The sequence below is a fragment of the Opisthocomus hoazin genome, chromosome 18 (assembly GCF_030867145.1).
Source record: "Opisthocomus hoazin isolate bOpiHoa1 chromosome 18, bOpiHoa1.hap1, whole genome shotgun sequence".
Classification (NCBI taxonomy): Eukaryota; Metazoa; Chordata; class Aves; order Opisthocomiformes; family Opisthocomidae; genus Opisthocomus; species Opisthocomus hoazin.
The window spans coordinates 9,174,943-9,190,320 of NC_134431.1; the positions used below are offsets into that span (position 1 = coordinate 9,174,943).

The 15,378-nt window shown below is 40.6% G+C and overlaps 1 protein-coding gene across 5 annotated transcripts in view; it reads left to right on the forward strand.

The window, feature by feature from the left end:
- EYA2 (EYA transcriptional coactivator and phosphatase 2) overlaps positions 1–15,378 on the forward strand; it is a 102,303-nt gene that overhangs the window by 57,872 nt on the left and 29,053 nt on the right. For all 5 annotated transcript variants that reach the window (XM_075438737.1, XM_075438739.1, XM_075438735.1 and 2 more), the window contains exons 6-9: positions 9,643–9,710; positions 11,681–11,858; positions 13,491–13,618; positions 14,125–14,208. In XM_075438737.1, coding sequence (XP_075294852.1) covers positions 9,643–9,710; positions 11,681–11,858; positions 13,491–13,618; positions 14,125–14,208 — 458 coding nt within the window. The remainder of the gene's footprint in view (positions 1–9,642; positions 9,711–11,680; positions 11,859–13,490; positions 13,619–14,124; positions 14,209–15,378) is intronic.

Sequence of the window (15,378 nt, forward strand, 5' to 3'; positions counted from 1 at the left end):
CATCTACCCACAAAATACTTTTTACATTACAAAGGGAAATTCAGTTATGTAACAGGGATGACTTTCCTTTGCCAAGGCATCGCAAAGCAGTATTGAGTTCAGTACAGACATAAATTTGGCGCCAAAGACCTACGCAGTGAAATTCTTTTGCTACTGCTGAGCATTTGTTTTCTTTGTAGAGCCCATTCTGATCAGCTGTCAAATAATGAATGAATAGAAAGCAGTATTTCTTTTGTGTAATGCTGATTTGAAATGGACTAATTGTGTATGTTGCTTATGTTTGTGGAATGAATTGCCTATGAATTGTTCTCCTGGCCTGAGACTAAGTAAAATCTGAATATTTAATCAATTGAAATGTTTTCTTGTGCTGGAAACATTTTGGCTCTTGTTAGTATCTGGATAATCTAGATGGATTTTTTTCCAAGAGATGCCTGGATTTCTTGCAATTATGTGCCAGTTTGTGTGCTACATATTTAATAAGCCCATAAATATCTATTTGGCTCTGCATGCATGAATTTTGCAAAGGAAGTGGCATGTTTAATTTTAACCTTGATTCTTTAAGTACTTAGTGATGAAATGTGTGAGAAGGGGAAATTTCAATCTGTGCTTGCGAAATGCAGATCACGTGTAAGCATACAGGTAGTGAATCCATCTGAAGTCCCAGAAAATAAAGAAGAGCAAGAGCATGTTCTCAGCAAACTGTCACTCAGATGTCTTAGATTCATCAAATTAAAACCTCCATGATAAAGAGTAGTCTCTTTCAAAAGCTGCTGCTTTACAGCTGGTTTGCATTAGTTGCAGTCTAAAACTGTGGCAGCAAATCTGTGCTCCACTCTGGTGAGTTCAGCAGGGAGAGGCCTCTCTTCAGGAGGGGTCAGACCTCACTTTTTACAGTGTAAATACAAGGTTCCTCGGAATAACAGCACAGTCTCCCTTTCAAAGATTTTTAAACACCAGGGGTTGACCATGCTACATTTACTTTGTTTTAAAATGAGCTATCTTATGGGAGAGGGAAGTCAAGGGGAGAGGCAAAGGTGTTGACAGTGATACACTGTAAGCTGCAAGGATCTGTGTTACTGCTACCCAAGGAGAAAGCGGTGCTCCAACTTTTCTCAGTTCAAAAGCAGTAATGCTTTTTGAGGTTCCATTCAGAACTCATTCCTTAGTCATTCACTAAACAAGGAAGGATTTGGGAAGAAGATATGCTATTAGAAGGAATAGACACCAGGGTGGATGGTCCTGAAGCTAGGAGAGCAAATGTGTGTTTGCAAGAGAGAAATGGGCTCACAAATCATCTGTAACTTCTGCTCTGGGCTTGTCAGGGGTTTATTGTCAATGTTTTTGTCCCTAAGGAACACCGGGGTTTGTGGTAAGGCTTAAAGCTTGTGTGGGGACAAAGGCTCTCATGGCTGAATAGCACCCATGGAAACTCAGAAGTAATGGCAAAATGATACTTACTGTATAGATGGTGGTGGTACAGCCGAAACCAGGAATCTTCTCTGAGACAGAGCGTTTACTTTGGACATATCTCTTGTCTGCTGAGGTGCTCAAGAGGAGGTTTCACCAGAGGGATGTGTGAAGGGAGGCTCTGCCCACACCCAGCTGCCTGCTGTGAAGAGCAGGCTTGTACTTCATGAGGGTTCATTCTTCTAGCTTGTTTCGTACATTTCAGAGTGTCTGTCCAAATCTCTGTGCTTAAGAACTACTGCAGTTAGTTTTAGAAGGACATGCTTGAGTGTAAGACAAGTCATTGATTCGCTGCAGGAAGTGGTGGGTAATATTCTGTGGTTGTGCTGTGCAAGAGAGATATTGATAAAGTCTAGCGGTCTGTCTGGGTGTTCACTCTGAAAGAAAGCGTATGAGTGCTGCCCAGTGACGGTGGTGATGCTGTTTGTATGTCATCGCTGCAACTACAAGCCTTGCTCATGGATTAGGGTAGATAAAGACTTAGGAAAAGTATAAGGGAAAAATAATAATACTAAACTGCATTCGAAGCAGTAACTTAAGCATCTTCACCTCCTAACAAGCGTCGGAATTTTTGGAGGAATTGCAGAAAATGAGTATTTTGAAACATTAGTTTTGCAAATATTTAGGAGGAGCTCTTTCCTCAGTGCGAAGAGCAGTGTGGGAGGAAGCTTGAGAGTTTTGTTTGGCTGTCTGTCATCAGGCTGGCAGAGGATGGCATCAGGGAGATGGAAGCAGGCATGACCATGCCCAGAAAAGCTGCGGCTGCCCCCTCCCTGGCAGGGTTCAAGGCCAGGTTGGACAGGGCTTTGAGCAACCTGGTCTAGTGGAAGGTGTCCCTGCCCATGGCAGGGGAGTTGGAATGACATGAGCTTTAAGGTCCCTTCCAACCCAAAGCAGCCTATGGTTCTATGACGGTCATGAATGAGAGAGAAGCAATAAGGTAGGGGGGCAATAGTGAAAGGAGTGGATAAAGAAAATGTAGTTTGTGTGGTACGATGAGGTAGTGGAAGCCAACAGAGAAGAAAAGTGACATTTCCCTAACTTACTGCTTGACTGTCTTGGGAGTATTTGTGGAGGTCAGCTAGAATACTCAAAACATCGGCTAATGAGCAAAATCAGCATAGAAAACAGTCACAGGGATGTTTGGATGTCAAAGACTTCTGTTTGTGGATTTTATTTTCGTCACTTTTGTAGGATGTTTAAAAAAAAAAGCATAGGATGGTAACAACTTGGGAAATTACAAACTTGGCCTTGATTATTCAGTTTATAGTGCAGTTGGCACAGAATATGCTAAAATGTTACAGATGCTTCACTGAACAATTGATTCAGTATACGTAATAATGTTTTCTTGAAAATATCTAGAAGGCAATAGAAGAGCTAGTGTAAAATTACATAGAAAAATCTATACCAAGAAACTAACTTGAAAGTTAGGAAACATCAAATTCATGATGCCAGTGCAGTATTTGTACTGCTTTCTCTTGTATCTCATTTCCAGGCACTGTGTGAAGTAATGCTCTGGTGGAAAAAATAGAATACAGTCATGCGATCAAAGACTATGATGATATTTGTGGACAAATAAGGTCTGAACCCGCTTTAGTTAGCACAGGCTGTGTGATTCAGGAGTGTCTTAACTTCTTTGCTGGCATTGGATAACGCTCTTGCATGGGCTTTTTTATATGTAGTTTGGATGCACTTTCTGTTTATATTGGCAGGGTTTAAACACTGAAACTTCTGCACTACAATACTGTGACCTCTAGAACTCCGAGAATACCTGCACTGTCTGAAGATGAGTCCCCTGACAGTTATTAAAGATAAAAAGAAGAGGATATAAACTTGGCTTAGAAAGTCTGCAACTGGCAGATTAATTGAAGCTGACAAGGCAGTACTAGGGCAAAGATCTCTCTGCTTTTGTCCTGTTTCTTATACTTTTCTCTGAGCATCCGTTGTCGGCCACTGTTATGTTTTTTTTCCTGGAGGCACTGCAGTACTGAAGTACTCATAGAGGGGCTGGAAAAGCCTTGGGACAAATGTCTGGCCCTAGAGTGTTCAGTAGAGAGTTATCATGATCCTGAGTGATGGGCGAAAGAGTGGAGACATGCTGCCCAGATCACTCCTTTCTTTTCCTATTGGTATTTGGAGATTCACCTCACTCAAGGAAAGGGGAATTGCTAAATGTATGGCTGTGCTCACAGGCCAGATTTTTATCCCCAATTGCATGACAGCAGATGTTATAGGGCTAGTTAGATTTTAATCCTGACCTGGGAACTGGAATCTCGTAGCCACTAAACAGCACGGGAGGTGGCAAATCCAGCTTTCCTTTATCGTGTCTAGTTATCTGTCAGTGGAGAATTGTGTCCAGGATGGAACTGCAGCTGGAGGAGTCTTTAATCTTTGGTGTCCATGGAATCACTCAAATAAAGTCAGTTTTGCTGGTCGTTCTTTCAACAAGGGATTGCACGTAAACAGTCTACATCATTGTTGTAAGGATGTTCACTTTTTGGCGCAAAACATTTCCTTGCGATTCGTTTTTGAAGACAATCCAGTGTGATTTCCTGCTATAGCTGTAGCATCATTTGACAGGAGTGGTTAAAAGGAACACTTTCTCAAAATATAATAAAATGTAATTGCTTTCTCATGGTTCAAATCCTGAGAGTAAATATAAACCATCCCAGCACTTTCAACACCGTTCTTGAGCTGGATTGAGCTATACAGGTGACTAGGCTCAAAAGGATGGTAAAAGCCAGGCCCTTAAAACTGCTCCGGTCATCACTTGTTAAAGCTCTTTGAGGCTCTGCGGGTTGAGTACTCCCAGAAGCAGGCAGCAGGGGAAGAGCTTTGACTCGGAAAAACTGTACCATAAAATGTGTTTTATATCACCATTCAGAGTGCCCTCAAACACCTGGTCAGGCTAGCAGGACTGAATGGGATTTTAGTGGGAGACAAATGGACAGATTTTAAATGGGTTGCGTATTGGTGAGTGCTATCTGCAGGAGGTATTCATATGCTTCTGGGACCAGTGTCCTTCAGTAGACATTGCTGATGTCAAGTTCTGTAACATTGTAGAACCATGCTTTTCATCTAGGTTCATATAGTCTGCTCTTCCCTATACTGTCTGAGCCCTTCCAGACAGAAACACAAGACTGTTTTTGGGGAAGGGTTCATTATGCCTAATGACACACAGTTGAGTAATATGCTGCAAAGTACATATGGGTTGAGTTTTTCTTCTTGTTTAACAGGTCAGAATAGTCTTGAAATACCTCCACAGCTGACAGCCGTGCAACATTTTATGAGTTTTCTTGCCCAATAAATGCAGGCAGATGTTGTAGGATTTGGAACCTTACAAGGCACTGGAGTATAGCTGGTGGGAGGTAATTTTGATGAGTGTTTAACCTCTCACTAAAAAAGTAGCAGCTTGAAGAAGGCAGTATTTACTGCAGGAAACATTAGTCTGTCAGAGAGCTAAACACTGCAAAGAACCTTTCTGAATGACCATGCGCAGCCAGATGTTCTTCATAGCACAGAGTAATGCACACTCTGCGGGGAGTTAGACTAAGGCCTTTTCTTGCATCACTCACAGTCACCATTGTTTCCTGTAGGAAAACAGCTTGCTGATGTAAGAATACACAAGCTATTATATGCAAGCTTGTAAAATACTGTGCGATTCAGCTGAACCCTGTAGGCATTTATTTTGTTAGTACTAAGTGATCAAATAATCCTTAGAGAGCTCTCCCTACAACCGCTGTGCGATTCATCTACAAGTTAGAGGAAACACTTGGATCTAAGCTTCGTTGTTCTGTATCGAACATATTCAGAAGTGCCTGTGGTAGTCACTCTGAACACCCTCATCTCAGTCCAGTGTTCCATCTTCTGAGTGTTCATGGACTCACAATTGCTGCTGGCTACCCAGAGAGCTGTGATAAATGCCCTGCTGTCCACCTGTGTTGAACCTGCATATCTCTTCCTCTGATTCTTGAGTATTTCATTGAATATTGGAAGTGCAAACCATCTGTTCTTCTAAATATAGCAGCTTAATCTCTTTTGAGCAGCACAGGAGACTTGGAGAACACTTCCCTGAAGTCAGGGCCCCTCTGACCTGTGGCACACAAGGACACAAACCTGATTTTCAAAGCTTGCTGTGATATTGATCTGAACTATACCACAGGCCCGTCCTATCTCTGTAATCACAACTCCCTAAGACACCAGTTATTCCTATGTCATACCGTGTATTCATAAACTGAAAGAAAGCTTTTTTTAGCAATGCCAGAGCTTAGTTCTGAAGATAGTGAAAATAACCGTGAATACTCTCTTATTTTCTTTACTTTCTCTTACCTGGAAAGGAGGGGAAGAGATGCAGCCAGTTATTGCAGTAACTGAAAGACAGAAAGGGAGAAACTGAGAGGAAGGAGAAGCTGGCATGAAAGTATTTGCAGGAGCACTGTCCAGATCACACGCCATTGAAATTATCATTGACCATGGCATAGATTCTAAAATACTTGAATTAAAAAGGGAATGAAGGCATAAGCAAATGAAATCCATCTGCATGAGAACAGGAATAGATCATCCATCAGCTCACAAAGAGTTTCTCTGTACATATTGCCCTTGGACACTCATGCAGAGAAGGGCCACGTCTACTTATCAAGGAAAAGTCATGGCACTGAATATGTACAGCCTATGCACGCCTTTTGTGCGGCGTCTTTTCGTGCAAGTGTGTTTGTGATATGCATACTTTACAGAAACATTTACAGTACGTACATCTGAAGAGCTGTCCTTCTCTAGAGTCCAGATTGTTTTATTACCAGCTAAATGTTCTTTAAGCTACCTGTGAATGAGGGCATTGTGACATTTAGCAACTGGTTTGATTGAACACAGATGTGAACCATATTCCGTATGGAGAAGATCCAAAGGGAGAGATCCTAGGCTTGTTTCTGATCTGCAAGTAGCAGTTTGAATGCAATTACTTGATACTGAGCTGCCAAGATACATGGAAACAAACCGCTTGCTTGCACATCTACAGTGTTGCAAATGTAAAATCAGCTGCAGTTTGAGATACTGCGGTGTCTTCAGAGGTCAGGAAAAAAAACCAAACCAGTATGTGTGAAAGCAGAAGTCCTGTGGAAATGAGCAGTAGCCACTCAGAAATAGGAGGGGACTACACATTTGTGTACATTGCTTACCAGGAGGCTTCCTAGGCGTGGCCCATTCCACGTAAGCACCGCTTTCTAATGTCTATCTCTGAATATTACAAGAAGTGCTATTACCTGGGAAAGCACTTGAAAAAATGATTACATGAGAAACAGGGCTAAATTGATAATGCCAGTATACAAGGTCTGTTGATAATTTTCCAGTATTGCTTGAGTGTAAAATTTACTGATGCAAAACTGAAAAACTGAAATTGCATGTGGCAGAATTAATTTTATTACAGAAATGTTTATTTCTTATCAACAGCTTAGGGAGGAAAAGCAAATATTTGGGGCCAGTTCTGGTATGTGTCATGAACTGCTACAAGGCTGCTCACAGAAACTGTAACTAGCAGGCCTCATTCTGTGCTCATGATGAGAGAGGGTTTATCCTTGTCTTCATGGCCTGTGGTGCTTGTTTGTTTTCCTTCCATTTGAACTGGTTGTGCATCATTGAAAGCGTGGTTTCTCCAGTCTAGCCTATAAAGTGGAACAGGGACTGAGCTATAGTAGTCCCCATGAAACAGCTAAAGTCCCCGAGATACAGGTTGATGTTGAAATGAAATATTTCTGAACCTGAATCTTCAATAACTTTGTTTTTCATGCAGATAATTTTTTGGTTTTTTTCCTCACAGCTTTTCATCCGTGTTCTTCTGGGAAGAAATTCTAAGCTTTTACAATCTCTGGTTGTTTGATAGTCTCAAGTGTCCTTATCTGTAACTCTTCTGCTGTAACAATACAGAGCTGCCAAGAGATACTGAGCTTAGTAGCTCTCAAGGCAGCGGGGTTGCATTCTCTGAATGCAATGCTGTAGGGGCAGAAAAAGAGAGTTGTGTTTGATCTCAATTTAGACGGACTATGCTCAAGTGATACTCCTGCTTGGTCAGGATACAATGACAGGGGCCAGAATAAGTGAATAACCTGAGTGGCCAAAATCTGTTCCCAGGCCCGCTGAACTTCGGGTTATAGGAAATACATGAGTATTTAAATATGCAGGTAAAAAATCAGGAAGTTTAGTTTCTGTCTCTGCACCACAGTCCTTCCTTTTGAAAATCCCCTGGGCAGAGGGAGTGAGTCTGCAACAGCCTGTAGGGACACCTGAACTTGGACCTGGGGTAGCTCAGCTAAAATGGCAAAAATATATTCTACAAAATCACAGTGTAAAATCCACCACATAGGGTCTGGTTACAATGTGCTGTGGGAAGAAGCTATGGAGCATGAGTTGTTCCCACTCCTCTCACCCCTATGTTTCTACCCTCTTCTCCCTGCTCACATACCCACCCTGTGTGTGCATGGACACATTTGCTTTGCACAGCTGGTGCAACGTTCATTCCAATTGTGCAGGTCTCTACTTCTTTTTATAATTCTGATTGTTTGGAAACCAAGAAGCTTATGGTATCATGTGCAGGTAGCACAGCAATAAATGTGTTCTCATCACAATTTACACATAAAGCTTGAGTCCCTTGAGGTAACTCATCCCCCTCTTGACAGCTTTAATAAAGGATGATGGATTGTTTCTAAATGACAGTTTAGGAAGATCAGAAATTCCCCCCTGTATTGTTTTGCGCTCTGGTGTACAAGAGCTGTTTTGTGTTCTGTGAAAGTTGTTTTTGCCTGTAAGCGCTGGGGCTCTATTACTCCCCTTCGCAATGGTGAGAAATGCTTAGTTACCACAGGAATATATTCATCCTGCTGCATACTCATGACTTTTTGAAGAAACTCTGCAGAAAAGCAAAGCCTAGCGTGGGCGAGAGGTGGGGGAATGCCAACGGCTGAATGAGTTGCCATCTTCAGTTGTGGGGAGGAGGAGGGATTGCATACTGATCCACCCAGAGTTTCATCCCAGGAGTGACTGACAGGAGGAGGCATCACCTGAACCCACTTGCGCTGGCTCAGCTCCCCAGCCAGCATATGCAGGTGGCTTGGGGAGACCCAGCTCTCCAGGTACCTGGCAGTCACCTGCACCCTCTTTTACCTCTCTCTGCCCTTTTCTTTCTGAAGACCACATGTGGCACCAAATTAGTTCTGGAGGGCAGAGTCCTGCTTCTTGGTTTTTTTTTGGCCTGAGATTTATTTCTCGCTGCATGTGCTTTGTAGCTGCACTTGGCAGAATGGAGTTTGCTCAGCTGTCCATTCCCTAGCTAATCTGGTGTCTTAAAATAAAAACAAGCAAGTGGATCTTTGGAGAAAGGTTGCCACATGCAGAGAGTCACATCGTTAAAACAGCACCGTTCAAAGTCATTCACATGGTAAGAAACCAGATAAAAAAAGACTGCCTGGTTAGGGCTTGGTCTGATGGTACATTGAGCCCAGACAGGAGCCCACCATGGCCACACAGCACCACCAAAATCATACCTCTTTCACTGTGGAAGTAGTGGGTCTGAGTGTCACCCTCCATTAGGATGGAATATGGCATAGTCCAGCCTTTGCCTCCTGTACGTGAACAGCCAGCTCTTACAAGAAGACTTTTGGTATATATTCTCATCAAGCTGCACAAACTCAAGAGGAAGTTCTCAACCCATGTGAAATGGAAAATTTTGAAATAGAAAACAGTGTAGACTGGAGTTAAATCAAGGCTAGAACTTGCCGGGGGTGCAGGACCAAGGGGATGGGAAGCTTGCAGCTCTCCTGCCACTTTGGTGGTGGGAGGCAAAGGCGGACTGTCCCTGTAGATCTTTTCTGAACCTTTGCTTCTCGATCCATAAAATTTTGAATTTCGGTTGAATCTTTATTTTCCAGTTTTGTTTCCCAGCTCCGTAAGTGTTTGTTTTAGTGCATGTAATGGTTGTCTTTGAATGCCTTTCAGTAAGCAGACCTCAGTAAGAGCCCTAAATCTTTACAGCCTATACTTGTCAAGATTTGTGATACATTTTTTTCTAGTGAGCGGGTACCTTCCTGTTGGAAATTCTTTATATGAATATATCTTGTTACTTTCATTGTATTTTTGTATTTGATTGTACTTTGTTGTATTTTATGATTGTGATATTCTTTCCCTTAGGCACAACAGGGATTTACCAGGGAGCCAATAGCCTGACAAATTCTGCAGGATTCAGTGCTGTGCATCAGGTATGGTTCAGCATTTATTATTGGCAACCTTGTCACTTATTTTAAACACTTGGAAGATTGGTATTTCATAGAGATTTTTCTGGTGTTTACATATAGATTACGCACTGCTATGTGTTTTGCTGAACACCATTTTTCTCTGCTTCTGTGGCCTGTCTATTTCCCGGACTTCAAGGTATCTTGATAATTTTAAGATGCGTGTATTGATCCACACGCTTGCACAGAGTGCAGTCCTTGCAAGAGAGGGATGCACCGGCAGTCTCTGCCATGCTGCTGTAGCAGTGCCAAGAGTTTCATCATTCCTCTGCCATCTTACAACTTTCAGATATGTTTTCCATCCTCTGCCGAGAGCTCTGCTTCTAGGATCCTGTCATCTGCTGTCTTGGCACTGTGTAATAAATATGAACAGTTTCAAAGAGACGTTGGCAGGCCCTGATGAATATTGAGCAATCTGAGCTGTCTGTGTGCTTCCTTCTTTGAGAATACACCTGTCTGTGGGCTTCATGCTTCAGATACCTTGGTAAATGTGTGTGTATAAATAAACAGCATGAATATATATGCAAGGCAGATCTTTCTCAGTAGCAAATGGCTCTTCTTGACTGGAATAAACAAATGACTACACTGTCCCAGAAAATGTGTTTTGGTTGGCCAATAAGTTCAATTCCTTGTTTGTAAGGTGATTGTTGACTTGTATTTTTAACGACAACAGGGGACAATTTCTTTATTGCTTCTGTTTTGGCTAAAAACATGGTCAGCAAATGCTGATAGAAGTGCATTTGATTGAAGTATGGAGATTACCTAAAATGGGGAAAAATAATTGGGCTATTTTCGTTATTTTGTAATATTCTTTAAGAGAAAACAATGAAATTCTCTCATTTCTTTTTCAGTTTAATTTTTATTGTGACAGCTTGAGTCTTTGTTCTTGAGAGCTCCCTGGTGACTGAAAGTTAATGAAATAGCTGTGTCACAGACAAAGATGTAAGCAGTTAAGGAGGAAAGTGCTTTTAGTCTTTCTAAAGACTATTTATTATTTAGTTTTATATAATGCCAGAGACTAATTAGCATTTCTGAGGAAATAAAAATCTTTTGATGAAGGACAATCCCCTAAGCATGAATACAGTTCTCTATCTGAGAAAGAGAATAGGTGGACAAGAGCAAGAGTTGCAATTAAAATGGAAAGAAACAAATCAAACCTTTTATATTTTAATTGTCCTTGTCCAGAGAGAAGTTTCCTAATCTATTCCAGTGTCCTGCTTGTCACAAAAAAAAAGAACATATGGGGGATAACGGTATGTTTAGGAGCCTTAAAATCAAGATGAAGAGCTTCATGATACCTCAGCTCCCCAAGGTTGCTTGCACCTGCTATTTTTAGTTCATTTTTCTGTAGGTAGGGAAGATCAGTCAGGCATTTAGTTCTTGCTGAGACAGTTGGACATTCTCAACTGTGAACATTTCTGCAAAATTATTGTTACTTTTTTTTTTTTCCTTCGTTTTCTTGTAACCTATTCTAACAGCTGATTAGAAAATGTTGCTGATCATGGGAAAATACAGCCTGGTTTGCTCCTTCCCTCACCCAATTATTCATTCTGTTCTTCTAATTTCTGAGGTATTTTATTGTTTACAGAGACTATGTGTTCCATCACGGCCCTTTTCAAAAAGCCGCCCCACTTCACTCCTGTGTAAAATTGTTGAACTCTGTATTACAAATTGTGTCAGCGCTGATGACTAAAATCCTATAGAAAAAGCAGAATTTGCCTGATTTCTGACCTCTTGTTGATTGGCTGATCCTAAAAAACCAGGAATGTATTTTTGAGAAGGAGAAATATAATTTTGTAAGTGAATGAAACATTCAGTTAAATATTCCTGACCCATGTCTTGCTGCATGCATAGATAACACTGCTTTTGTGGTACCTTATGCATTTATAAGATAAAACCAGATACACAGAATTTAGATGTTTCTTTTTTCCTCAAAGGAATATTCATCATATCCAAGCTTTCCTCAAAGCCAGTACTCACAGTATTACAGCTCCTCCTACAACTCTCCATATGTGTCTGCAAACAGCATCAGCCCCTCAGCCATCCCAACCTCCACTTACTCCCTGCAGGAGTCTTCCCACAATATCACCAGTCAGAGCACAGAATCGCTGTCTGGTAGGTATATCTCTTCTGTTTTCAGTTTGGCAGTCTCAGCCACCTGTAGACATAAACACTATAACCTTGTTGTTGGAATTTTTTAAAATGCCTGTATTTACATGGGTAAATTGGATGTCTAGCACTTAACAGTTCTGCTTACGTGGCACAACACAGGGTTTTGGGAAGAGATTAGAACATCCAAGCTCTTTAAAACCATCCTGTGTCATTTTCTTGAGTATGTGAGGTTTGATCTCCTCTAAAGGTAGGACAGATAAAACAAATACATACAAACCCCAGATCAGTACTGAGGGCTAATGTGGATAGCAGTACGTTCAAGACAAACAGCCATGCTCTGAAAAAGCCCCAGAGTTTCCTGTCTGTCTGATGACTTTTTAACCCACATCTTTGTCAAAGTTTATATTCACCTCTTACAAGAACATGTAATACATGCATTCATGGACAAATACATCAAGAGAAAGGCCCTCTTTAAAAAATCAACACAAACTGTTTGTGTAAGTTGAAAGTTCAAGGTGAATTCCTTGCAAAAAGGTGTCAAAGTTTGTGGCCTCTCTCTGAGTGCTTAATTTTTAAAGTCTCGAAGCTTAAATGGTTTCTGGAATTACTGATGGATCATGATCCTCCCGTGTACTGTACAAGCAGAATCTTCAGATATCACTTCCCTACTAAAGTTTTTGTTGGTATACAATAACATTTATATAAAATGCCACATAATTTGTGGATGATCACAGTATGCGCCCGTTGTAGGTCTGCTGATTTATGAGACAAATCTGAACATCTGTGGTTGCTTTAAAAGAAAAATAAACTAATACTGTTTTTTAAAAAGAGGTGATCACAGATTGCTCTAAAAGCAGTTGGAGGATTTTCTGTTCCTTAGATCTTAACTCAGCGTTTTTGAGAAAGGGTGATTTCAAAAAGGCTTGTTAGGCATAATCCAAGCTTCTCTGAAGAAGAATACGGTTATTCTAGGAAGCTGGAGATGCCACAACTTAGCAAGGTGAAAAGAAAAATATGTTTGAAACGGATTTGTAATGTAAGGTAAGTGAAATCCAGACAGGTTTATGAAAGTCAAGCCAATCAAAACAGATACTTTACAGACAGTTAGTTCACCTTTGGCTGTCTGTTCTCAGTTATTTCTAAAATACTATCCTCTGTGAAGTGGAATATGGCTAAATAGGCTAGTTCTGTATTTTTAAATAAAAGTTGATGTTGAAAATATATTTTTAGTCATAAGCGTTCGTCAAATTAAAAAAAAAAAAAATTCAGACGTTGAATTGGTCTTCGTTTCGTTTTCCATTGCCTTTCTAATTCCTCTCTCGAAAAGCGGGGGGTGGGGTAAGAGTCAAAAAGCTATTTTTTTTCAGTGAAAAATGTGATAAGGTTTTTGAAATGACACATCCATTTTAAAACCTCATGTATACAGTCTTGGTTATTTTTGAAATTGTTTTAACAAATCTTAGGAGTTAAAAGTTATTTCTCTAACAGTATCAGCTATTGACATGAAAAGAGTAGGATTTTCTGGTGGTGTTTTCACAATGTTTCTGGTATTCTCCATTAAAAGGTTTGATGCTTTCATTATAATGATGAAGTGCAAGATTTAAGTTTACAATGGAATTTCTTTTTTCATAATAGGGGAATATTCAACAACACAAGCAAAAGATATAGAAGCAGACAGACATCACAGAGGGTCAGATGGCAAGGTACGAGCCCGGTCAAAAAGAAGCAACGATCCTTCGCCTACTGCTGACAGTGAGATTGAGGTAATAACTTTAATTTATGTTCGCTTTGTAAATCTAGTAAAGATAAACAGTTACATCTATTAGCAAATTCCATCAGACTAGAGAGTTGTGAGAGCTAGAATAAATCCAGTAATATAACGGGAGCCTACAGACATGGGTAGTGAAAATAGTTGCTCAATTTCTATATTATCAGCATCTCAAACTATTCTTTATATGTACTTTTTTTTATTTTGGGCTTTTTATAAGTCTGCTGCTTTGTTCCCCTGCCTTCTGACTTGACATGCAACAGGGGATATCTGTGGTTGTTAGGAGAGCAGACTCTTAGGATGACCAGCACACACACAGTTCCAAAACTTCTGAAGTTCATTTTGCCTGCTTTCACAAAGCATCTGCAGTCAGTGCTCCAAATGGGTTTGAGATCTGAAAAAGCTCTAGTCCAACAGGACATATTTCCTGACTGAACGAATTCTTGCAATTGCTTAATATGTAACTGTATTTCTTTTTTCCACTCCCATCTGTCATCACAGCGTGTGTTTGTGTGGGATTTGGATGAGACGATAATTATTTTTCACTCCTTACTCACGGGAACCTTTGCATCCAGATATGGGAAGGTAAAATTTAATTTTTTTAGCATTACTGCTTGTCCAGCCAAATTGCATCGGGAACTATGGGGGCAGCTAATGAGACAGCTTTTCAAACAGATGCTGCTGATTTTATTCAGACACATTTGTATAAATATGTCCTGTGGTATTTCCTTCTGACATGTGAAAATTTAATTTACCTCCCTTTCATGTTGCAAGTAGCCCCTTGTTTTTCAAAAGCTTGTATTGTTCAGCTGCTGCCAGATGGGACATCGGGATGTTCTTCCAATGTCTGTCTCCTGCAAGAAAGAGCTTATCAGGCAGCCAGACAGCAGTAACTCCAGCCTGAATGAAGTAACATGTTTTTTGTTAAACATTAGCTTGAATGAGGTAACACATTTTTTGTTAAACCAGTGTTTTCTTATGAATCTCAGACAACTTTTTAAGAGAGATTTTGTGTTGGTCAGTCTAGGTTGCCATGAAGAATAGTCTCTTCTTCCAACATGGCTGCTGAAGCTCACATTTTTAAGGGGTTTTAGGAACCATATCTTTAGCTATCCATGCTTTAGATACCCCCTTTGAAATGCAGGCATTTCCATTTTTTAGGTAACTCTCTTTGTAGCTGAACAGACTGAACTTGGCTGCTAAGGAGAGAATGCTGGCTCTTGGATTTAGTACCATGTGCTTCAGTTTCTTCCTAAGGCAGCTTTTTATGATAAACACTTAAGTCACTTTGCATTACAGAATGTCAAACACTTTTAAATGGGTAGGAAAAAAGACAGTATCATTACCTAATTAAAGGTGGATGACCTAGTTGGCAGCTGTTTCCACGCATGGCTTTGAACAGTCAGCTTCATCAGGAGACTGGAAAATAACACTGCTTCTCTCTAGAAAGCAGAAATATGATTTGACATCATTTCATGGCTTTACCAGCTGTACTTGTTTTATGATGGTTATAACAAGCTGAACCTGTAATTAGTAAGATAGATTTATTGTTCGCTGTTAGATGTGCACAGTTGTAAAGGATATAAAATGGTGTTTGTGGTGTGGAAGTCTACTGCAGCACTTGGAATGCTGCTAACACTTCTAACAGCACCCTCTGAAAAGCAAGCACGTGTTTCCAAGCAGGGATTTATTCAGACCCATGTTGTACAAGGTAATTGAAGCGGTTACTTTTCCCAGGGAACATAATGAGCGAGG